Below are 22,152 nucleotides of genomic sequence, written 5' to 3'. Positions count from 1 at the left end.
CAGTATTGAAAATGACATGAAAATACTGAAGATCATTAACAAAGGCCCCCCTCTTAAACATAATTGAAAATTGCTTTATCCACCTTGACCAGTACTTCAACCCTAATTTCAATTTAAACGACATTTTTGAAAAACCCAACATCCTTTCCAACTTCCTAATTCTTCTTCTCAAAAATTCCAAATTCCAAAACCCCAATTCTATTTTCCATGCCTTACAAAGTTCCCACCCACATTTTCTACCTCCAATTACCCACCCTCCTAACCCACCCTAAACTACCCCTCTTTTATTTCCCTATCTTATCCTTCTTCAACACCATTTATCTTCAATTTCCTTTATTCTTCTCTTATTTCACTATCACTCTTCCTCTACCGGTATTAATTTATTCTACCTTTTCTATTTAAAAAAAAAAAACCACTACCTTCATTTCGGTTCTCCTCATTCAAATTTTAACTCTTGTCTTGCGCCAACTTCGACTACTTCAATCATGACCTAAATTTTTTTCAATTAAAAAAATAGCGCACTCTGCATATATGTTTTCATTTGTTTTCCGATATTGCGCTTTTTACTACATTTTTTTCTTTTTACAATATTGTTTTTTCAAGTCAACTGTTTTCCAAGAACTCAGCAGGAGCACAATTACTCATTCAATTATACTGAATTGCGTTGTATATTTCTATATATACGTACTTAACTTCCCGCAACCGAGGCAAATACTGGGCCTTCAGGATATTCTCCATTCTACTTTGGCGTTCGAGACCACAGCGCATGACCTTGGATGTGCCGCGCTGATCACCGAGAGCTGGCAGTTTGCTTCTATAAATCTATTCGTTTGCGACTTCAAAATATTTATGGATCTTCATATGTTGTTCGATAGTGTTGTGACTTTGTACCTGACAGAGTGTAAAAACTGACCCATTTGACCGTTCTCCACTATTCATAAACATTGAGAGACTTTACTTATCATTGCGTGTGCCGTACTACCTTTCATAATATTACGTACTGTTTTTATTTTAAGTGACTCACAATTTCTAACCCCATCATCAATTTATATTTCATCTTATACCGATCCAGAGTTCACTTATTCTTTTTCATCTGCATTGTTTTTCTTGTTTTTTATGTTTTGAACGGCTGACGATGACCTGGACTAGGGTCGAAACCGGTCCCATTTCTAATCACTATTAAATACGAATGTAATCACTACTATGACCTTTCAATGACCTGTAGCAATATGTCGGCCGGTCATTGAAAGTCATAAGTGAAATGAAATGTGTATCAATGACTTGGAAAAAGGTGTAACGTGTCAATGTGCAGCTTACGCGCATATTTATAAAAGAACCGATACAACTCGTAAGTGTAGAATGGATATAATGGATGAGAGCCGGTGGATCGAACTCAAGACCCCGTGGTATATGTCGAATTACGTCAAGATCAGCTTTATCTACAAGCAAGAGCTCAGTACAATGTCAGCATCAGCTGAGAAGAATGTGGCTAGACATGATATCTAGTTTGAAGTTGTAAAGGGGGCCATGGATTAGCATGAAACTTCATATGGCAAATCATCTAATGGGCCCGTGCTGACGTGTTTCATAGTAAGAAGAAGAACAATAGTGTGTGTTTTCCTTTAGCAACTTCTATGATGAAGATTAGAGTTGTTATTCAGTTCCTCAAATGTCAAAAACACATGTATAGCTAGCATAGGATTTCTCTGCTTATGGAAAGCAACTGATTATTATTGTAAATAATAATGGAAGGAGTTCGTGTTTTACTTACTGATTACTGTATGAAGGAAGATAATTGAAACAAGCTTAAAGATCTGGTTCTGTAATTGATAAACATAAAGAATAAGCCCAGATATAAGTTATATAATAGCCAAAATCATTTGCAAACCTCGAATTATATGTTTCCTCAGGCCAGTATCAAACTGGAATAGTGAAGATACAATTAGTGTGAAATTGTATTCCTAATTATATTGTACAAGTTTCAGGTGGCGGCCGGAGATGTTAAATCACTATCTGACCAGGGAATGTAAATGAACAACATGAGGTGCTAAACCAATATAGTGCCCTGGCGGACTCAGGCCTCTGCCGGAATGGACGGAATTACAAAAATGATGATTAAACCGCTGCGGAATTACCATGAAGAAGCCAGATAAGTTATTGTACTTGTCTATCTTTTGCTTTCCTAGAATGCTTTAGTAGCATTAGTCCTTTTGTCAATGTCATGTAGGTGACAAGGGGGTGTTAACTTGAACGATCTAACAGATTTTCGGTTGTATTTGTTGGGTTGCGATTGATCATACGTGGGTAAATATTGTATGCCGTCAATTACCGTGGATGAGACGTTTTACTGCGTTGTGTCCGTATTATTTATCGCTGTGAAACAAAAATAATATCATTTACTACAGGTAAGTTGCAGTGTGACAATGTGTGTGAAATATTGGTGCGTGATCTTGGTATAATTCCATGATGTGATATGGAAGTTCATTAAGGTGTATTAGGTAATGTTCATGTACAATGTTAATAAGACTCTTCCTTAATTTTGCTTGTGCAGTTAGGATGTGATGATTTTGTGCGGTATACAATGAGATGACGAGCGTAGGGTCGTCATAAAGCGTGGTGGACACGAGATAATTTAGGTTGATTTTTATAGTTTGCGTGTCGAATTATATTGAGTTTCGAGACGTGTTAAGTTGTTAATGGTGTTGTTAATAGAATTTCCGCCGCATATTTTGTGAGATGATTGACAAGCTAGTCCAGCGTTAGGCATTGGTATTGAAGAGAGTCATCAAGTACATGAATTAATAAATTAAGATTTGTAGTTGCAAGTAATGAAATGTTGGAATATGCGCACGGTTAGGGTCTTAAAATGCAATTCAGTGATAGTTATGTTTAAGATCAGAGTCACCTATTGCGATCGATGTACATGTAGTAGATGCTTATAGTAGATTCATGCTGTAGTAGCATTTCAGCTGACGGTGAAGGCAGACCTTGACGCAGTCCAGACGGCACCAACTTATATTTTCATGCCAGTAGATAAAGATTTATTTCAGGTGCAGCCCAGCAGCTCGATGGGTGGAAACGACGTGCATTTTACTCACTTATGTGTATTGTGTTGCCATGTGTGATCATTTATAAATGCTGAAGTCTGTTGGGGGGTTCAAGTTAACCGATAATTAGTTAGTCAGATAGGAACAATGATAACTATGAAAGGCAAGGCGGAGTGGACAGGTACAATTAACATTTGCGACGGCGAGTGAATGATATAATATGACCCGATAGACTTTGGTATATCCATAAAATTCTACATTTCTGTGAATTTGCGTTAAATAATTATTTCCGGTTTATGATGGACAATGGAAGATGGACTCGGTCCTTATTTAATGTTAATGAATGCAAATGATTTATTTTACGTTGTTCATTTCAGTTGTTCATATTCAATCAATTGATTTTTTTTTTTTTAATTAAAATGTGATCCTTCCAATTTCTGTTGCGATTTATTTAAAAACTTTGCCTTAGTGTAGAATTTACATTTTATGATTGGCAGTATCTATAGCTCAGTCGTCGTTATCTGAATGTGACCGAATACTCTTCGAAGGGCCATGCCCTGAGTGGAGTATCATGCGAACCTTCTGAATACTAGTCGGCAAATAATTTGATAGTTCATGGTTATCTACAAACCACGGAGTCCATGAACGGTCACACTACATTCCTTTCTTTTATGTATTGAACAGGTTGAACCTCTTTTTCAATTATTTAATTTTTAACGTTAATACTTTCAATACGGAACAATGAAATTTTTATCTTATATGAGTCAAATGATAACGGACAGAGGCTAATTGATTTTGCCGTGGTAAACTCGGTGGTGAAGAGTACATGGTTTCAGAGAAAGAATATACGGAAAGCCACTTGGTGTTCACCAGATGGTGTCACCTTGAATCAAATAGATCATGTAGTAATCAATCGGAGACATGGATCTGACATTCTACAAGTTGACAGTTGTAGGGGAGCTGAATGTGAATCGGACCATTACTTGGTATGGGTAAAATACACGGAACGTATTGCAACTTACAGATCTTCTAAAAAAAGGGAAAGCTCCAAGGAGATATAGGGTCTCAAAATTGAAAGATAAAGAAACTGTGCAGCTATATGAATCCAGGATGGAGAAGAAATTGGAGGCTAAACAACAAAGCTGGGCAGTGGAAAACATCGAAGGAAAGTGGATTTTACTGACGGATGCATTGCAGGAAACTACGGATGAAGTACTAGGAGTGGAAGTAAAGACTGAAAGGCAAGGATGGTTTGATGATGATTGCAGAAGAGCAATTGAGGAGAGAAATGAAGCAAGGAAGAAAATGTTTAGCAGGAAAACATGAACATATGTAGAAGAATTTAAGAAGAAGAGGAAAGAGGCAGACAGAATTTGTAGGAGAAAGAAGAGAGAGGCAGAGAGGAAATGGATTACAGATTTGGAGGAACAATATGATATGCAAGAAGTATGGAAGTTGTATGGGAAAATAAAGGACGTACAGAAAGGTATGCAAGAAGTATGGAAGTTGTATGGGAAAATAAAGGACGTACAGAAAGGTTTTCAACCACATGTTGTATTCTGTAGAGATAAAGAAGGAAACATGATTGGGGGAAGAGACCGGATTCTTGACCGATGAGCGGAATACTTTAGTGAACTGTTGAATGTGGCTGCAGAGACGGCGAGATTGGAAGAAGAGGATGGGCAGCCTCGGCAGGATCCTAGCCTAGATTTAAAACCAGTGCCTGTACCATCTGTAGAAGAAGTGAGGATGGCAATTAAGTACTTGAAGAATAAGAAGGCTCCAGGAAGTGACAACATTTCAGCTGAGATGATTAAATACGGGGGTGAACTGTTGACGCAACTTGTTCACCAACTAATTGTGAAAGTTTGGGAAACAGAACAAATGCCAGAGCATTAGAGCTTAGCGATTATTTGCCCAATTTAAAAAAAAAGATAAAGCAAATTGTGAAAATTATATAGATACATCTTTGCTTAGTGTTGTTTATAAGGTCTTAGCCAAGGTTTTGTCTATGAGACTCACTCCACTGGTTGAGCAGATACTAGGAGACTACCAAAGTGGCTTTCGACAGGGTAGATCAACAACAGATCACATCTTCACTGTCAGGCAAATAATCGAGAAATGCTATGAATATAATGTGGATGTGCATCAGCTGTTTGTGGATTTTCGGCAGGCTTATGATAGTGTGAAAAGGAGGAAACTGTATCAAAGAATGATGGACATGGAGTTCCCAAATAAATTGATAAGACTGGTACAAATGACCCTAACGGGTACTAAATGCATGGTTAAAATAGAAGGAAATCTTACTAAAGAGTTTGAAGTAAACCAAGGTTTGATGCAAGGGGATGTGTTATCTACCCTGCTCTTCAATGTGGTTTTGGAGCGTGTGATGAGAAAGGTGGAAGTCAGTAATCCAGGTGGTACGCTGTTCAACTGTGTAACACAGAATCTGGCTTAAGCTTATGATGTTGATATGCTGTCTAGAAGATTGAAAGACCTAGAGGAAGGACTGGATAGATTAGAAAAGGAAGGAGGAGAAATGGGCCTAAGAGTGAATAATGCCAAAACTCATTACCTGCTTGCATCTAGAAGGACCGTAGTTAGGGAAGACAAGTGCATAAAATTAAATGGGATTAACTACGAGAGATGGGAAAAGTGTAAGTATTTAGAAGTGCTGGTGACAAAAGATAATGACATGAAAGTGGAAATAAAAGTGAGGATTGCTACAGGCAATAGGGCTTACTTTGCTTTACTGAAAGTGTTTAGATCACGCAGCCTTGGTAGAAGATTAAAGTTGACAGTCTATCGAATGGTATTACGACCAGTGGTAACTTATGGCTCTGAAACATGGACAATGACCAAAGTAGATGAAGAACTGTTGAACAGATGGGAAAGAGAAATACTGACAAAGATATTTGGCCCAGTGAAGGAAGGGGAATTGTGGAGAATAAGGAAAAACAAGGAATTGGAAGAACTCTATGGACATCCAAGTATCGTAACCAAAATAAAAAACAACAGATTAAGGTGGTTGGGACATGTGGACAGAATGCCAGATAATAGGGCTGTGAAGAAGATCTATGAAGGAAATCCAGGTGGTAGAAGATGGAAAGGCAAACCCCAGAAAAGATGGCTGGATAATGTGGAGGAGGATTTAAGAAAGATGGGAATAAGAAGATGGAGGAGACGTGCAGAAGATAGTGAAGATTGGGCTACAATCGTCAGAGAGGCCAAGGCCCTACAAGGGCTGTAGTGCCGAGGAGTAAGTAAGTAAGTAAGTAAGTAAGTGTGATGAGTGAAACTGAAGAACCTAATACTGATATAGGCATACAAGATTATAATAGGCTTAATTATTAGTTGGAGAGTATGTCTGCTGGAAAAGTGTATGGAATTATAGTAGTAGTAGTAGTATGATGATAATTATGCTTGTTGTTTAAAGGGGCCTAACATCGAGGTCATCGGCCCCTAATGGTACAAAATGAGATGAAATGGAATGACAAATTAAAAGTCCAAAATCCTCCACTGACCAGAATTCAAAACGTGAGGACAAAGAAAGAATGGATGGATATGAATTTAAAACAATCAGTGGATCCGACCCGCAATGCCTCGCCTTCTCAAAAACTGACGTGAAACAATAGTATTGCTGACCAAGGGACTGCGTCTATAGGATAATACTGAATTGATGATGCTTTTATTCTAAAGGGGTCCAAAATCCATGTCATCGGCCTCTCATAATGGTACTTATTGCTAGGCAAGTAGAACCATGGTAATTGTCATGTTACTGTACTAATCAAAAGTAGCGTAGATTCGCGGCATTCCACATAGTACAGTACTACTCACAGATAAAGAAATTCGCACATGGAATACAGACCTAAGGCGTTTCGCACATTGCGGCGATTGTACTAATCGCAGGGACCCGCACTATCCTAGGGTGTTCCTCGTATAGTGGGTACTAATCATAGGCAAGCCAAAATCACAGTGTCACTCACCCATGATGTCGCTCCTAAAGCGGTATTAATCGCAGATACTGTAGAAGCCGGCAACGCACTCTGTTGCTACTAATCATAAACCTATTTGGTACCTAACATAGTGGTACTACGCGCAAGTAAAAGCAACCCATGATGTTCCACGTGTGGTGGTACTAATCACAAGTAGTTTCATGGTTCTAATACAGTCATCCCTTGGTGGCCCCTTTTAGTCACCTCTTATGACAGGCAGGGGATACCGTGGGTGTATTCGCGTGCGCCCCACACCCACAGTGGATTAGTAGTAGGAAAAGGAGGAGCAAACAAACAACAAGCATATTATCAGTGTTTAACAAGTTTTTAAGGATTTTAAAGGTGCTTTAATGCATTTTTATTGTCCGTCATTTTTTGTATGTTTTTAGCTGAAGATGTCTGCAAAATGAGATTTGACATGTCCTAAGATAAATGTATATTTTAAGTGCTAGTTATATGTGAATATAAGATTAAACAGCTATTGAAACGCAGAAACCTCTAAATCAAAGTTGAATTAGAGTCAATATGGACCATCACAATGAAATTTATAAAATTCAAAATGCAGTCGAGTAGCATAAAAGCCACCATTCCCATGGCTAAATGGTTAGCGTGCTGACCTTTGGTCACAGGGGTTCTGGGTTTGATTCCTGGCAGGTTCGGGAATTTTAACCATTATTGGTTAATTCCGCAGGCACGAGGGCTGGGTGTATGTGTTGTCATCATAATTTCATCCTCATCATCATCCTTTTTAAACTTCATCACAGGTCGCCTACGGGCGTCAAATCAAAAGACCTGCACCAGACGAGCCAAACATGTTTTCGGACACTCTTGGCACTAAAGGCCATACACCATTTCATTTTTTTCATCATTCATCAGCTTACATGGACATGGCATGGCATGGCATGTATACTGTTGCAAGTAATCAACTTCATTTTCCGTATCAAAATCCAATCACTAAGTTTTACAATATTTAAAATTCTTCCACCGTGTTGATACTTCTTTTGCCTTTTGGCAAATTTATTTGTCAACAGTACATGTTTCGTTCCTTATTTAGGAACATCCTCAGCTGTTATTGTAGCTTAGGTGAATTGCTAAGATTTTTAAACACGTTAATTTTCAGGTACATTGATTCACTTAAAAACTACTAAAAATACGAATTAAATTAAATGATATTAAAAACAATGTAGGGGTTAGTGTGTTAATGATATGAGAACGAATGATTACATAGTTGGTCAGCTTAAAAACTATGTCTATTCATTTGAATAGTTGTTAAAAATCTCATTTTGTTACTTTAAAATGTCTGTTTGGGGTTAAAAGTTTTAAAAATGTTTGACTTCGTAACACTGTTCAAATTATTGAATGTTTTATCTTCTGTTCCTTCCAGGTAAGTTGTTATATATTATGAGTTTGCTAATGGTGCCTTTGATTGAGTCTAATGTGGAACTTTGAAGCTGATTGCTGATCAATTTTTGTGAAGGGAGCTTCGTTTCAATTTCTTGCTATTGTTAGACTCCAATTCTACTGTGACCCTGGAGGGACGTTTGTTGCTGTTTCTCCAAATTGTCTTGATTTAAGCTCATCCGTTTATCTGTCAGCACATTCTTCACACAGAAAATGATCTTTCTACATCACAAGAAGTGACAGATGCATACTTAAATGAAGACATTTGGGATAAAGTGAGGTCAAATTGTGCGCCTGGTATAAGCTTGACGAATTCAAAATCAGGATTTGAACGAATTAATTTGTTCATCCTATCTCTAGCAGCCGCAGCTATTTCTCCACGCGATGATTGCAGACACATTTGAATGTCCTCAATAACTGGTAACGATTGCGTGCTGCGATAGCAAAGACGTGTGACGAGTCAGAGTTACGGGTAGGAAATTCCAGGATAACAGCGGAAGAGGGTTCAATGCAAAACCAGAGTTTGTAAACTGCTATCTCAGTAACGCGGCGTCACAGAAGTGTGATACAAGTTTTGTTTTGTTCGTCTAACATAAACTAAAAAATGAGCCGTCAATGAGTAAAGCACAATTTACGGTTCAATTTATAGCAATGTACAATTGTAAAACTGGGACACCTTATTACTAAGAATTAGAGATCGACGTGGGGCCTTCCGATTTATGTCATTGTTTACTCAAGCAACAAAAATAAAGTGTTTTTTTAATTGGATTATAGGACCTCTACCGTATGTAGGCTACCGTCACATAGGATGCCAGGAATGCATTCTCTCCGTCTCTCAGTAATAGACATACTGTAGTCTATAACGAGGAAAAATTGTCCCAAATTCTGCAAACTAACATTCAGAAAAGGCACTATCATGTAAGTTAACAATATATATGCGCCAAAGTCAGGAGAAGAGTTATATTATGCAATATTAAACATCCAAATATTCGCTATTAAATCCAAAATCTTCCAAATATGCATTATGCATGAATTTTCTCCTAAAAGGGCCAAAACATGCAAACATGCACGGAAAAAGAACGGTTATTTGGAATTGTTAAGCCATAAAACGAATATTTGCACAGTTTGAGAAATGTAACTAGCTTATTTAAAAACATGCATTTGCTTGGAAATCCAGGCTCTACATATGACATATCATACCATCGGCCCCACATATTTTAAGTGAGTTCTGTTTCTTCTTGAGCTGGTTCTCAAGATTGGATAGTATGGTTCACAAATTATACGGATGAACAGTTTCTCATCACAGGAGTTATCATTATTAAAACATGTAGTACCAGCAATACTGGGGCTGATGATCCTGCTGATTTTGCCTATTAAAATAACAATCATCTCTCTCAATAAGATAGCAAAACAATATACATACCTGAAGTACAGTTAACACATTCTTATAATCATAGGCATAAACAGAATATAGTTTGAAGAAAGGAGCCAGTTTAAAAAAGGCTGCAGCAATATTCTTGGGGTTTGATTTTAATTCATGAAGAAGTTCTCCATTAACCTTGTATAATGTTTCAATGTGGCCAAATAGAGTGCTGTATGTGGAAGAAGAAATGCACTTCATATCCTTCAGAGGTTCCATAAAATACTGAAATGAAAAAAAAGAGTAGTAAAAACCAAATTGTTAATATATTACTCTACAGAACTGTGGCATAGTTCTAAAGGTGCCAATGTCAAAAGATCTGTTTTTTGAGTTGTGAACAACTGAAGTTTTGTTTATAATTTTCTAAATGAGACCTTTCCAGTCTGTCAAACACTCAACAATTTCAATATAAATTATAACACTATAAACATCCCTGTAAAAATACACACTATTATACAAAGAATGACATGTTTCCTTCAGCAAGAATAGCCTCACATTTTATCAAATAACTTAAAACAAGCATATATATGTACAGTATTGTATATGTTGCATAAACTTGCCAATGGTAGAGAGAGAAGTGATAATATGAACAAGTACTGACAACTAATGAATTAACAAGTATTAACATAATGAAAAACTTCTGTATTTATTTAGTTTTTTCATTATGTTTCACTGAAGATTAGAGGAGAACCCAGGTAGTTTTATCAAGGGGTCTGTTAGTTTATTAGGACGGACTAACTTGGCAATCGCAACTTGGAGGAGTGAAAGGGGTGGCTAACAATGTGAATTATGGTGAATGACTGCAGCATACCTGCAATATGGTTGCCCAGCACTAGAGTAGTGTTGGCTACTGAATGCATGATTAGAAGCAGTGTATCAATTCATTCAAGTGTCCGAGTGAATCGATTCACAGGAATGGCGAGCTCATGGCACACGATTCAGCTTACTCCCAGCAGACAGTGCTGAGTGGCACACTCACTGGACGTTGATGAGCAGCCGAGCTTCCGCTGCACCAAGACAGTGAATCATGGCACATCGAAAGAATCGTGAATGAGCATGGCTCAGTGAGACACAAGATACACACGGCTCATCGGCACAATGGACACTGGCAGAGATCCGATCTTCTGCTGCAGCGAGACATACAGTGAGCCATGGCACACCGAAAGAATCGTGAACAAGCAGGGCTCAGTGTGACATAAGATACATACGGCTCCTTATCACCACACTGGACACTGGCGGAGAGCCGAGCTTCCGCTGCAGCGAGACATACAGTGGGCCATGGTACACTGAAAGAATCGTATGCTATAATGGACTCTCAAACTCAGCTCATTTGAAAATAATGCCCACTTACATTCACTGTCCTCTTCTTACAGGGAGGTTTCAATAATAGATGGATTTATTTGCAGTGTTAAAAAGGTAGTCAAAACATAATTCTGAAGTAGCTAGTAAGTAGGTAGGCTATTACGTTATACTATTTATTAGTTTAATGAATCTTAGTGTTATAACTTAGTTGACATTTGACAATTAAACTCGACTCTAGCCTGCCCTATGACTATGAATCATGCTCATGACCACTCAAAAGTACCCGTTTTATATTGGGAAGAATGGCTCAGTATTCACTCAGTTCATATGTCACATCGTTGCACAAGACTTCAATCATATGTGGACAGTAAGTGAGCCGACTGATGCAATAACTTAACCAACGGTATGTTTAATCAGAAAACCAGCGGGCTACTGTACATCTCGGGTAGCCTATACAAAATATGACGATTAAAAAAAACTTGGCTGATAGAAAAACACATATTTTCAAAAATGACTGAGCGAGTTGGACGTGCGGTTAGTATCGCGTAGCTATGCGTTTGCATTTGGGGAGGGTAGGTTCGAATCCCACCGTCGGCAGCCGTTAAGATGGTTTTCCGTAGCTTCCCTATTTTCACACCAGGAAATGCTGGGACTGTACCTTAATTAAGGCCATGACTGCTACCTTCCTAATCCTAGACCTTTCCCATCCTGCGTCGCCAGAAACCTTCGATGTATTAGAGTGACTGGCATTTCAGAATTACAAAGGGACCTTGAAAGTATCCAACAATGGGTTGAAGAAAATAATATAAAGGTTAATGGAGGCAAATCAACTGTTACAACTTTTACAAACAGGAGCTTTAAAACTGAATTTGAATATACTTTGGATGAGGTAGTTATCCCAAAAGATGGCAAGTGCAAATACTTAGGTGTGAGATTTGAAAGTAATTTGCACTGGAAGGGTCATATTGATGACATTGTTGGGAAAGCATACAGATCGTTACATGTCATAATGAGGCTACTTAAAGGATGCAACAAAGAATTAAAAGAAAAAAGTTACTTGAGTATGGTTCGTCCATTATTGGAATATGCAAACAGTGTTTGGGATCCTCACCAAGAATACCTAATAAAAGAAATAGATAGTGTGCAGAGGAAAGCAGCAAGATTTGTAACAGGGGATTTCAGGAGAAAGAGTAGTGTATCAGAAATGTTAAAGGAACTTGGGTGGGAAACTTTAAGTAAGAGAAGGGAGAAAACTAGACTTACAGGATTATATAGAGCCTATACAGGAGAAGAAGCATGGGGAGATATCCGTGAGAGGCTTCAGTTGGAAAATAATTATATTGGCAGGACTGACCACAAATATAAAATTAGAAGGAATTTTAGCAGAAGCAATTGGGGTAAATTTTCATTCATTGGGAAGGGTGTGAAGGAGTGGAACAGTTTACCAGGGGTAGTGTTTGATCCTTTTCCAAAATCTGTACAGATATTCAAGAAGAGAATAAACAGCAACAGAGAAAATAAATGAAGTGTTAGAGGGCATTCGACCAGTGCAGGTTATTATAAATAAAAAAAATGTGTGTGAATAAATTAATTCCATCCCCTGGTCTAAGGAGTTAGGACAGCCAAAGTAGGGGACTGCCTGTAGGGGTGAAGTACAGTGGGGACTTCGAGGGCCCTGGGACCGCTACGGTAGCTGTGAAGGCCCTTCAGGAACTCTGAAAAGTGGTGGCAAAAGGGGCTCTGGTTAAGACGCAGCAGGTCGTTATGCTACTTAGGATCCAGAACGGGTAAAAAAAAAAAAAAAAAAAAAAAAAAAGTAAATAAATAAATGCAATGTAAATATTAATCTTATACCTGTTGTATAGTATCATTTGAAGTAATTCCACATACTGTATATCAGTTGACTATATTTGTAAGTAGTACAGGAGATATTATAAGTAGAATTTTGTGAACAATATAAATTTATAAAGGATGAGCTGTGTGTTTAATAGAAAACATTGTTAGCGTAAATTGTATAATACTGTATTATAGGAAAATTTTCTTCTCTTGTTAATTTAATATTTAGTGCTTGACAATAATGTATTTTAGTGTACCATTTGCCACCGAGGTAGACACCTCATTTGCAAATAAAGAGATTTTGATTTGATTTTTTTCTAAGCAGTACATACTACACAGATGCAGTAGGAGCGGTGACTAATGTGCCGTGAATTGGATGACCGCATCGATTCAGTAACGTGAACGGAATCAAATGAATCGATTCAGTAAAATGAATCGAATGTCCCATCATTACACTAGAGTCCTTATCTGGAAAGGCAAAGATGATGATGGTGAATGCGTCAATTACCGACCAATATGTTTATTATGTCAGACGATGAAGATTTTTTAACGTATTCTTGATCGTCTATGCAACATCATACAAATTTTTACAAATCAATGCGGCTTTGTCAAATGGATCAATATAACTGATGCCATTCATCCTGCGCATCTCCTGGTGGAAAAGCGTAGAGAAGAACAAACCTCTACACCTAGCCTTTTTGGATTTAGGGAAGGCTTTTGACCGGATACCACATAACCTTATTTGGAAAGCCCCCTGATCGCATAGTGTTCCAGAAACCTATGTTCAATGGACCCAACTTTTCTATCAAAACATCACCAGTGTGGTTCACTGTCAGGTAGTGATCTTACCCTCATTTCCTAGCAATGTTTGGGGTTCATCAGGCTTCAGCACTTTCACCTCTCTTAATTATTGCATGTATGGATACAGTCACAGCTGGCATCCAGACGCCATACTTATGAACTATCTTTTATGCTAATGATGCGTTCCTTGTGGATCAGTCCCGAAGGAATCTGGAAAATCTCCTGCAAATTTGGAAAGATCGTTTAGGGGCATACGGCTCGCATCTTAACTAAAAATGTGCAATGTGGCTTGCAGACAGCTGGTACCATTCACATAGACGGGCAAGACATAGTTAAAGCCAATCAATTTAAATACCTTGGATCACTTATCACCTCAGATGGAAAGACATCACCAGACACGCGAGCATGAGTAAATGCTGCATGACTGAAGTGGCACCAGGTAACTGGTGTGCTATGTGACAAGAAAATTCCCACCCGCATGAAAGGAAAAATCTAAAAATTCATGGTTCGACCAATGGGTCAGAATGCTGGCCTACAACTACAAAAACCAAAAGCAGGTTCTACAGGTATGGAGATAAAAAATGTTACGTTGGTCACTGGGTCTTACAAGATTGGACCATGTCAGAAACGAAGGCGTCCGAAGGCGATTGGGAGTGGTACCTATCCCAGAGAGGATGCGAGAAGCAAGACTTAGATGGTGTGGTCATGTCATCTGAAGTCCTGCAGACTTGATATGTACAGCCCTCCAATTTTATCCTGGAGATTCTTGATCACATGAAGCAATGGTACTACTGCATCAAGAAAGATACGAGTCTTACAGGCATCACAGAAGCCAGCGCCCTTGACCGTAGGAAGTGGAGGATGGCATGTTTAAAGCAGACCCTGCACCAATGCAGGACTAAACGCCAGTAAAGGAGAACAACTTGCAGAAGGCATTTTTGTACAAATTCTCTATCGCAATTGAAAGGGCAAGCCACAACCTGGAGGAATAATTTGAAAGGCTTACATTTAAGCTGAAATGACTGGATTTGGTTCTGAAGATGTGAAAAGTGCAGTGAAGAAGAAGCTCATGACAGGTAACCAACCTTCTGGTATGTGAGCAAGTGCATTTGTTATCCAAAAGTACCAACTTTTTAACAGGCTGCATTCCAAAAAGAATAAAGATAACGTACTACCAGATATAATAGAACTATTACATCGGATCGGGCCCCAGTGAAGGTATCACAGCATAAATCATTTTACTACCTATGCAGGATTATAGGTAAACTGGAAGAGGAACATAAAACAAATTCCACTGAAGAGACAAGTCAGGTTAGGAAATATTTCCAATGTGGGAGTACAAGACATTTGAGAACGAGGTGTCCTATCCTGAGGTTGAAAAACTATGTCCAGTTCATTCCGGGTTGAGGGAGGATCAGACCAGGAACAAGAATATCCCTCAAGAACATGTGACAAAGAAATCCTGGATGAGTAGAAAAGGGATAGGCCAAATTGTTACTGAAAGGTACCATCCCCACCCATCATCACCTTGAGGATTGGTAACAGTAATTTTAAACAATACTAGATATCATTTGTGATTAGTTTCATTTCTCCGTATTGATGGTTTACGTCGCACAATTGCAGAGTTTTCTAATGTTCCCACCTAATCAATACTATATATGTTATAAAATTTAATTTATTTACATCTAAATGGCAATGCTAGTTTTGATCCATGGATGACCTTCAGTTGCTTACACTTACAATTAAAATAGTACATTCACAATCATTTAGAACCCACTTTCCTTGAGTTTGTCATAAATTACAGTCTTAAAATCTAATAAAGGTCCACTTTTCATTTCACCGGAATATCTCTCTGTTGAATGGGGAAACATAAGTCCGTCGAGATTATGTAATTGTGTTGCCTCAAAACACTCTTCTCGGACTTTTTATAAATTAACCATCCTAAAATCTAGTAGCCAATTGTTTAATTTGTTCTTATTGTGCTACATTAAAATCTCAGTGAAATGGGGCTTCAAGAAGTTAGTTACACACGTATATGTATCTTATTTTGGTTGCGCGAACTTAGCATTGAAGAGTGGTTTGTCATCTTCAATTAGGTGGTCGGTTTGCGTGATGAATGTAGTCTTAGTTGTGTGAAACACCTCCTTGTGGAGTAAATGTGCTGTGCGATGTTCCCTTGTGTCCTCATGGGCCGATTCCCAGCGACCTCGTTTCCAGTGCATTGAGTACTGAGTACAGACTTGCTAATGGCAACAGCATTTTAGAACTATTAAATAACATAGATTTAAACATAAAATTTCCAACAGAGACAGAAACAAACCATACTTTAAACTATCTTGACTTAACCGTTATCAGGAATGAAAACCATTTAGAATATAATATTTGTAGGCAACAGACCCAGACATCAAATACCATAAGACAAGACTCCACCCATCCTAATGCCTGAAACAGAGCTGCATTTTATCGCATGATCAACAGCACATTCAATATCCTGTTATCTACAGGAAAATTTGATGATGATGATGAAGATGATGATGGTGCTTATTGTTTAAAGGGACCTAACATCTAGGTCATCGCCCCCTAATGGTATGAAAATATGATAATGATGATGACTGTTGTTTAAAGGGACCTAACATTGAGGTCATCGGCCCCTAATGGTACGAAATGAGATGAAATGAAATGACAAATTAAAAGCCCCAAAACATCCAATGACCACAACTCATAACGTGAGGAAGAAGAATGAATGGATGGATGGATATGAATTTAAAACTATCAGTGGAACCGACTCACAGTGCCTCACAAGCACAGAAGCTGGCGTAGAACAATAGTAGTACTGACCAAGGGACTGCTGCTATAGCACAATACGGAATCGATGATACTTGTAGTCAAAATGGGTCCAAAATCCAAGTCAGAGGCCCCTCACAATGGTACTTATCGCTAGGAAAGTAGAACCATGGTCTTTGTCATCATGTAAGGGACTCGTACTATCCCGTGGTGTTCCTCATATAGTGGGTACTAATCATAGGCAAGTCAGAACCATGGGTTCCCTCATCCCATGCAGTTGCTCATACAGTGCTACTAATCACAGGTAGTGTAAAAGCTGTCAAGCCCTCATTTACTACTAATCGCAAACCTATTTGGTACCCAGCATAGTGGTACTACGCACAAGTAAAAGCGACCCATGGCATTCCCCGCGTAGTGGTACTAATCACAAGTAGTTTCATGGTTCTAATTTGATCATCCCTTGGTCGCCCCTTTTAGTCACCTCTTACGACAGGCAGGGGATACTGTGGATTAATTCCTAGTCTGCCTCCACACCCACAGGGGGTACAGAAAACTTAAAATCAACACAATACATTGTACCGTTTTCATCGTCCTAATGTCGGAATGAAGGTCGTCATACGAAGTTATAAGTTTGCCATGCACGGTAATGATCGCGAATATTACGTAATTGGGCCATACGTCACAAAGGAATGCATATATTAAGTAAATTAGGCCGTGATTTCGAAGTGTATACATTTTACGAGCGTGTATATATTCAAGAAGGCCGTGCACGTGACGGCAAAGATATCTATTTGATGAATTAAAGATGCCTAGATCACGGACCGAGACGGAAAATTGTCAAGGATCCATGCGGCCGTGATAAAATAATAGAAGGTTTTTCAATATTGTTAAAACAAGATCAAGAAGCTGAACAATAAAAAAAATCCGCAACGTAAAATCGAAATAAATTTATCCTCAAGAAATATAGCCAGTCTTCGTGTGAATAGAAAGGAGATATTATACAAGTTACCGAGTGGAGAACTCGCGAAATGAGAGAATAAATTGGAAAACAGACATTCACAAAGGAATATCGTGAAGAGAGTTAGGAAATACCCTAACAGTAGTCGAAGTGGATATTCAAGTCCGTACAAGCAACCAAGTTAAATATTACGAAGTATAAATTGATGAGCCGAACAGAAAAGAGAATATTTACAGAAATAACTTGCAATAATTTAACTGTCAAATATCTACTAAAGATTAATATTGAAGTATTGTTTTAAAAACCTGACATTAATTACAAGCCTGATATTTATTCCTGAGAGTATGGATATGAAACTAATTCATGGTTTGGAAATGTTTCTTTCTGTTATCATTGACTGCAACATCATGATGCAAGGCTAAACTGGATATGGAGCCGGCTGTCTGACGGATACCGCCCAGCTGTAACTGCTATTCCGAGCCCCGAGTCACAACCTGACGGTGACGTAGCAGAGGATGAAGCTGTTCGACGCAATCCCTAGATGACAACATCCAGTCCAAAGCCGACCATCTAACGTCAGTGATCACAAGATAAGTTCCAAAGAGATATTTTATTTTCTTGAAATTGATATGTAGTAAATTTGTAATGATATTATAGTGTATATTTGGTACGTTGTTTAACCTAGTTCTTCGTGATAAAATCACAGACGTGGTTATCTTCGAAATGAAATTGTCCATGTTGAGCTATTATTACTAACAGGGGAATAGGTACTTCTTCCAGATTCTACAATCTATGCCATAATATAGGAATGCGTAAAACTAAACCAGGAGAGTTTTGGAATGTAATTTCTAACCAGTATGGGATAAAAACTTCGTATTTAAAGTGACGTAACCTTAAATATATTCTTGAAGAAGATAGTTGGTTTACGAATAACCTGAATGTGTTTACCGATACGACGCAATGAAATGTGAGTAGATTTTAACTTATTTGATTTATATATGCATTTCATTTTTAAGCTAGCGTGTTTACGTGTATGATATATGAATTTTAACCCAAAAGAGTACCATTGTAGTAAAGTAATGTGATGTTGGAATGATTTGCCGTCATGTTGGTGATGATATATGTTTACAGAGAGAATTTATGATTTGAATGGCATGTTTATGTGCAAATGTGAATAATTATTCGTCGTGATATGTTTATGAGATTGAATTATATGATATGATGGTAATTAATCGTAGTAGACAGAGAGATAGATATATTTATGAGTAATTTTGGCGGTAAATACGACGTAATATGGGCCGATGGCGATGATTACCATTTGCGGCAGAATAATAAAATGGTTATGAGTGGTATATAGGGTTAATGGTACACGCGTACGATGTAATGCACCGCATATTTCGTATATTTAGGTTACCATACACTGTCTTCGGAAGAAATATCCAAATAGGAAATAAATGAAGGGAAACTTGTCGTCTTCATAGTTAATTTTACCAACGTTGTACTAAATATTACTGGAAGTTTGTTGTCAAGAATGAATTTGATTCAAATAATAATCCCATAATTTAAAATCTTTACCGCAATTACATATAAGAGTTAACCAAATGCATTCCTACGGAATCAGTGATACCTGATTAATTAATGCTAAACCCTAAAACATGTTTGGTACAATTTCTATTAGAAATACAATGTTAATTAAACTTTGAACGATACCTACATTTATTTAAGATGTTATTTGAATATTTTAATCTAATGATACTTTCGAGGAGACCAATATTTTTCATTTTAAGAACAAAATATATTTGAAATAGCCATTTTTGGGCCAAAATAATTTGGAACTTACTTGTGATTACTAACGTTAAGACGCCGAAAAGAGTGAATAATGAAATAATGTTGAAATGATAATGACGAAAATAAGCATTTTTTTCCAAATCATTTTTTTATTGTTTTAATTACCAGTCGATTATGTATAAAAGTAACAAGAACTGTTGGACTTAAACTAAATAATGTTATTAAGAAATTTAATTAGGATTAGGGACTCAGACTTATTTTTCAACCAAAAGATTTCTTTATTATAGAAGAAGAAGAAGATAATTGATAATGATAAATATTATTTTCTTTTGTGATTCCGGAATCAAGAAATAAAATATAGATTTTCTAATTTAGAGGTTATTATTTTAGGAGATAGGCTGATATTATTAAGATTTAGGTAATTTTTGAATTAATCTATTAAAAATATTTTATTTTATTTTTTTCACTTATATTCGGATGACTGGACTTGGAAAACATAATAATGATTTTGGATGATGAATGGTACCGAGAATAATTTGTTGATATGGAAATGTGGTGCTTCAGTTGACCTCACGTTAAAATAGTATTTTTCGAAAAAGTAATTTAATTATCCCTGAGAGGTGTCACGAGGCAAAGTAAGGATTACCACATCATATATTCTGATGGGAGAATTCTAAGTTACGATCTCGCTAGAATTTTATGAGGCGATAATTGCGTATTTGATGAATATTTAAAGCGAACTTCGCCAACGACACTTTGCATCAAATTTATTATGCATTCATCCATTAAATGAACTATTAGAGAGATGGGAGATTGAGGGGAAAATAGCCGGAGCAATCGTTACCCAAGTTAATGTTCATATTAAAAATGATCGTCCAATATGGTGCAAGGATGAAACTACCCCTCAGGATGGTGCAACATACAAAGCTAGAAACAATGGATACAGTATGGAATTCATAAAAAAATTATTTGCAAGATCAAACACAAACCCAAAACAAAAGTATTTTAAGAAGATAAACCTAAAAATGAATACGCGTCCTTCACCTTCAACAACACCAGTATACAGTACTGCGTATCACCAGTGTGTTATTTGGAGACATAACCCTGCGCTTTTATATTACTGGTGTGATCCCAATAATCCGTGGTAAGAAGAAGTGTATATATTTGTGTTTTATTTACAGGTTCCCATACAAATCATCTCATTTCCATGTGTTTCTATTTCAGCCTTTCTCTGGATTTTCTTTGCTATTTTTAATGTTTGGTTTATGTGTCTGATGTTTGTATTTTATTTTTTCTTTGACGTGTGTGTCAACGTTATCTACATTGTGTAATTTTGTTTTCAATTAGCTCGAAAGCTAAAGTTTGGTTGTACCGAGCTCGATAGCCGCAGTCGCTTAATTGCGGCCAGTATCCAGTATTCGGGAGATAGTAGGTTCGAATCTCACTGTCGGCAGCAATGAAAATGGTTTTCCGTGGTTTCCCATTTTCACACCAGGCAAATGCTGGGGCTGTACCTTAATTAAGGCCACGGCCACTTCCTTCCCACTCCTAGCCCTTCCCTGTCCCATCGTCGCCATAAGACCTATCTGTGTCGGTGCGACGTAAAGCAACTAGCAAAAAAAAAAAGTAAGTTTGGTTGTTGGCTTCTGTGCCATTCAATTTGCGTATGGATGGCCATATTTTCGAGTCTGTGTTAGATATATGTTAGAGAAGCAATGGACTAGCCTTGATGAATCATTTTATTTCACTTATTAATGTTGTATATATGTAAATACTGGATCCAATACTAGTGTGATTAAACTTACTACTGCGGGTACTTATAGACGTTTTAATGAGCGAATCCCTATGGGATTTGGACATGAGAATGAAGTCTGCGTCATCCAATTTCATAATGTAACTATCCCAAGTCACTCCAAAGTCATGTGTTGTATTTTAATTCGGGCCGTGACCTGCTTTTGTAATTAGTCTTGCCTTATGTAAATGTAATGCATATGTGCGCGGCAAATAATTAGTTGTTTTGATGGCCATTTGGTTTTATGCGTGTTTCTTTTGTGATTTTGTTGTATACGTCATTTGAACAATATTAATGCCTTTAGTAAATAAATCCATTTTGACCCCATTTCTTTCTCTTATTTACATAGATATGTACCCGTGATCCTGTCTATATACCTATGGTATTCGCCTCATTTGGAGGTTAGTTTAGCTTGCTTAGCCCATATTTTTTTCGAACGGTTACCACACACTCTTCCGACTGAGTCTGGCATATTTTTGAAGACAGGAACAGTACATAAACTTATGGCATACCCAACATCAGGCCTGTTACTGTTGTTTGGGCAGAGCTCATAACCATGTTTGGTAATACCCACACTAGTGCCACATTTGTCGCCCAATTGCGGACTGCTGATGTTGTTGGGCAGGTTCTGCAACCATGTTGGAAGCACCTTTGTTTTGGCTTCGCAACATGCAGTAATTAGGTCATATAGGCTCTAACAGGAACTATTGGTTTGAAATTTGGGGATAACCACTTTGGTACCCAGTCTCAAGATATTCATAGATCAAGGTAGGAGGAGATAATTTCGAATGGACGCACCATAGATGATGATGCCTGAGACTCCTATTCGATACCCAGATAGAGTCATATAAACTGGCAGTCTAACGTGCTAGACATATGAGTCTATAGTGCTGCATTCGACATTACTTGTGTTTGGAAAATTCTAAATTCCCATAGAGGGAATTAGATATTTTTCACCAATAGAGCATGTCAAAAAAATATCTAGACTCGAGTCTAGTGTCAGACCTAAGACGAAACGCTGGTTAATA

General features: G+C 37.6%; 1 protein-coding gene across 2 annotated transcripts in view; it reads right to left on the bottom strand.

Moving 5' to 3' along the window:
- LOC136886855 (rho guanine nucleotide exchange factor 39) overlaps window positions 1–22,152 on the bottom strand; it is a 393,358-nt gene that overhangs the window by 240,541 nt on the left and 130,665 nt on the right. For both annotated transcript variants that reach the window (XM_067159719.2, XM_067159708.2), the window contains exon 4: window positions 9,867–10,088. In XM_067159719.2, the coding sequence (XP_067015820.2) occupies window positions 9,867–10,088 (222 nt within the window). The remainder of the gene's footprint in view (window positions 1–9,866; window positions 10,089–22,152) is intronic.

Source organism: Anabrus simplex, chromosome 1 (assembly GCF_040414725.1).
Source record: "Anabrus simplex isolate iqAnaSimp1 chromosome 1, ASM4041472v1, whole genome shotgun sequence".
NCBI classification, from domain to species: Eukaryota; Metazoa; Arthropoda; class Insecta; order Orthoptera; family Tettigoniidae; genus Anabrus; species Anabrus simplex.
Note: the sequence above shows the minus strand (reverse complement) of the source record. Positions and strands in the feature narration are given on the sequence as shown.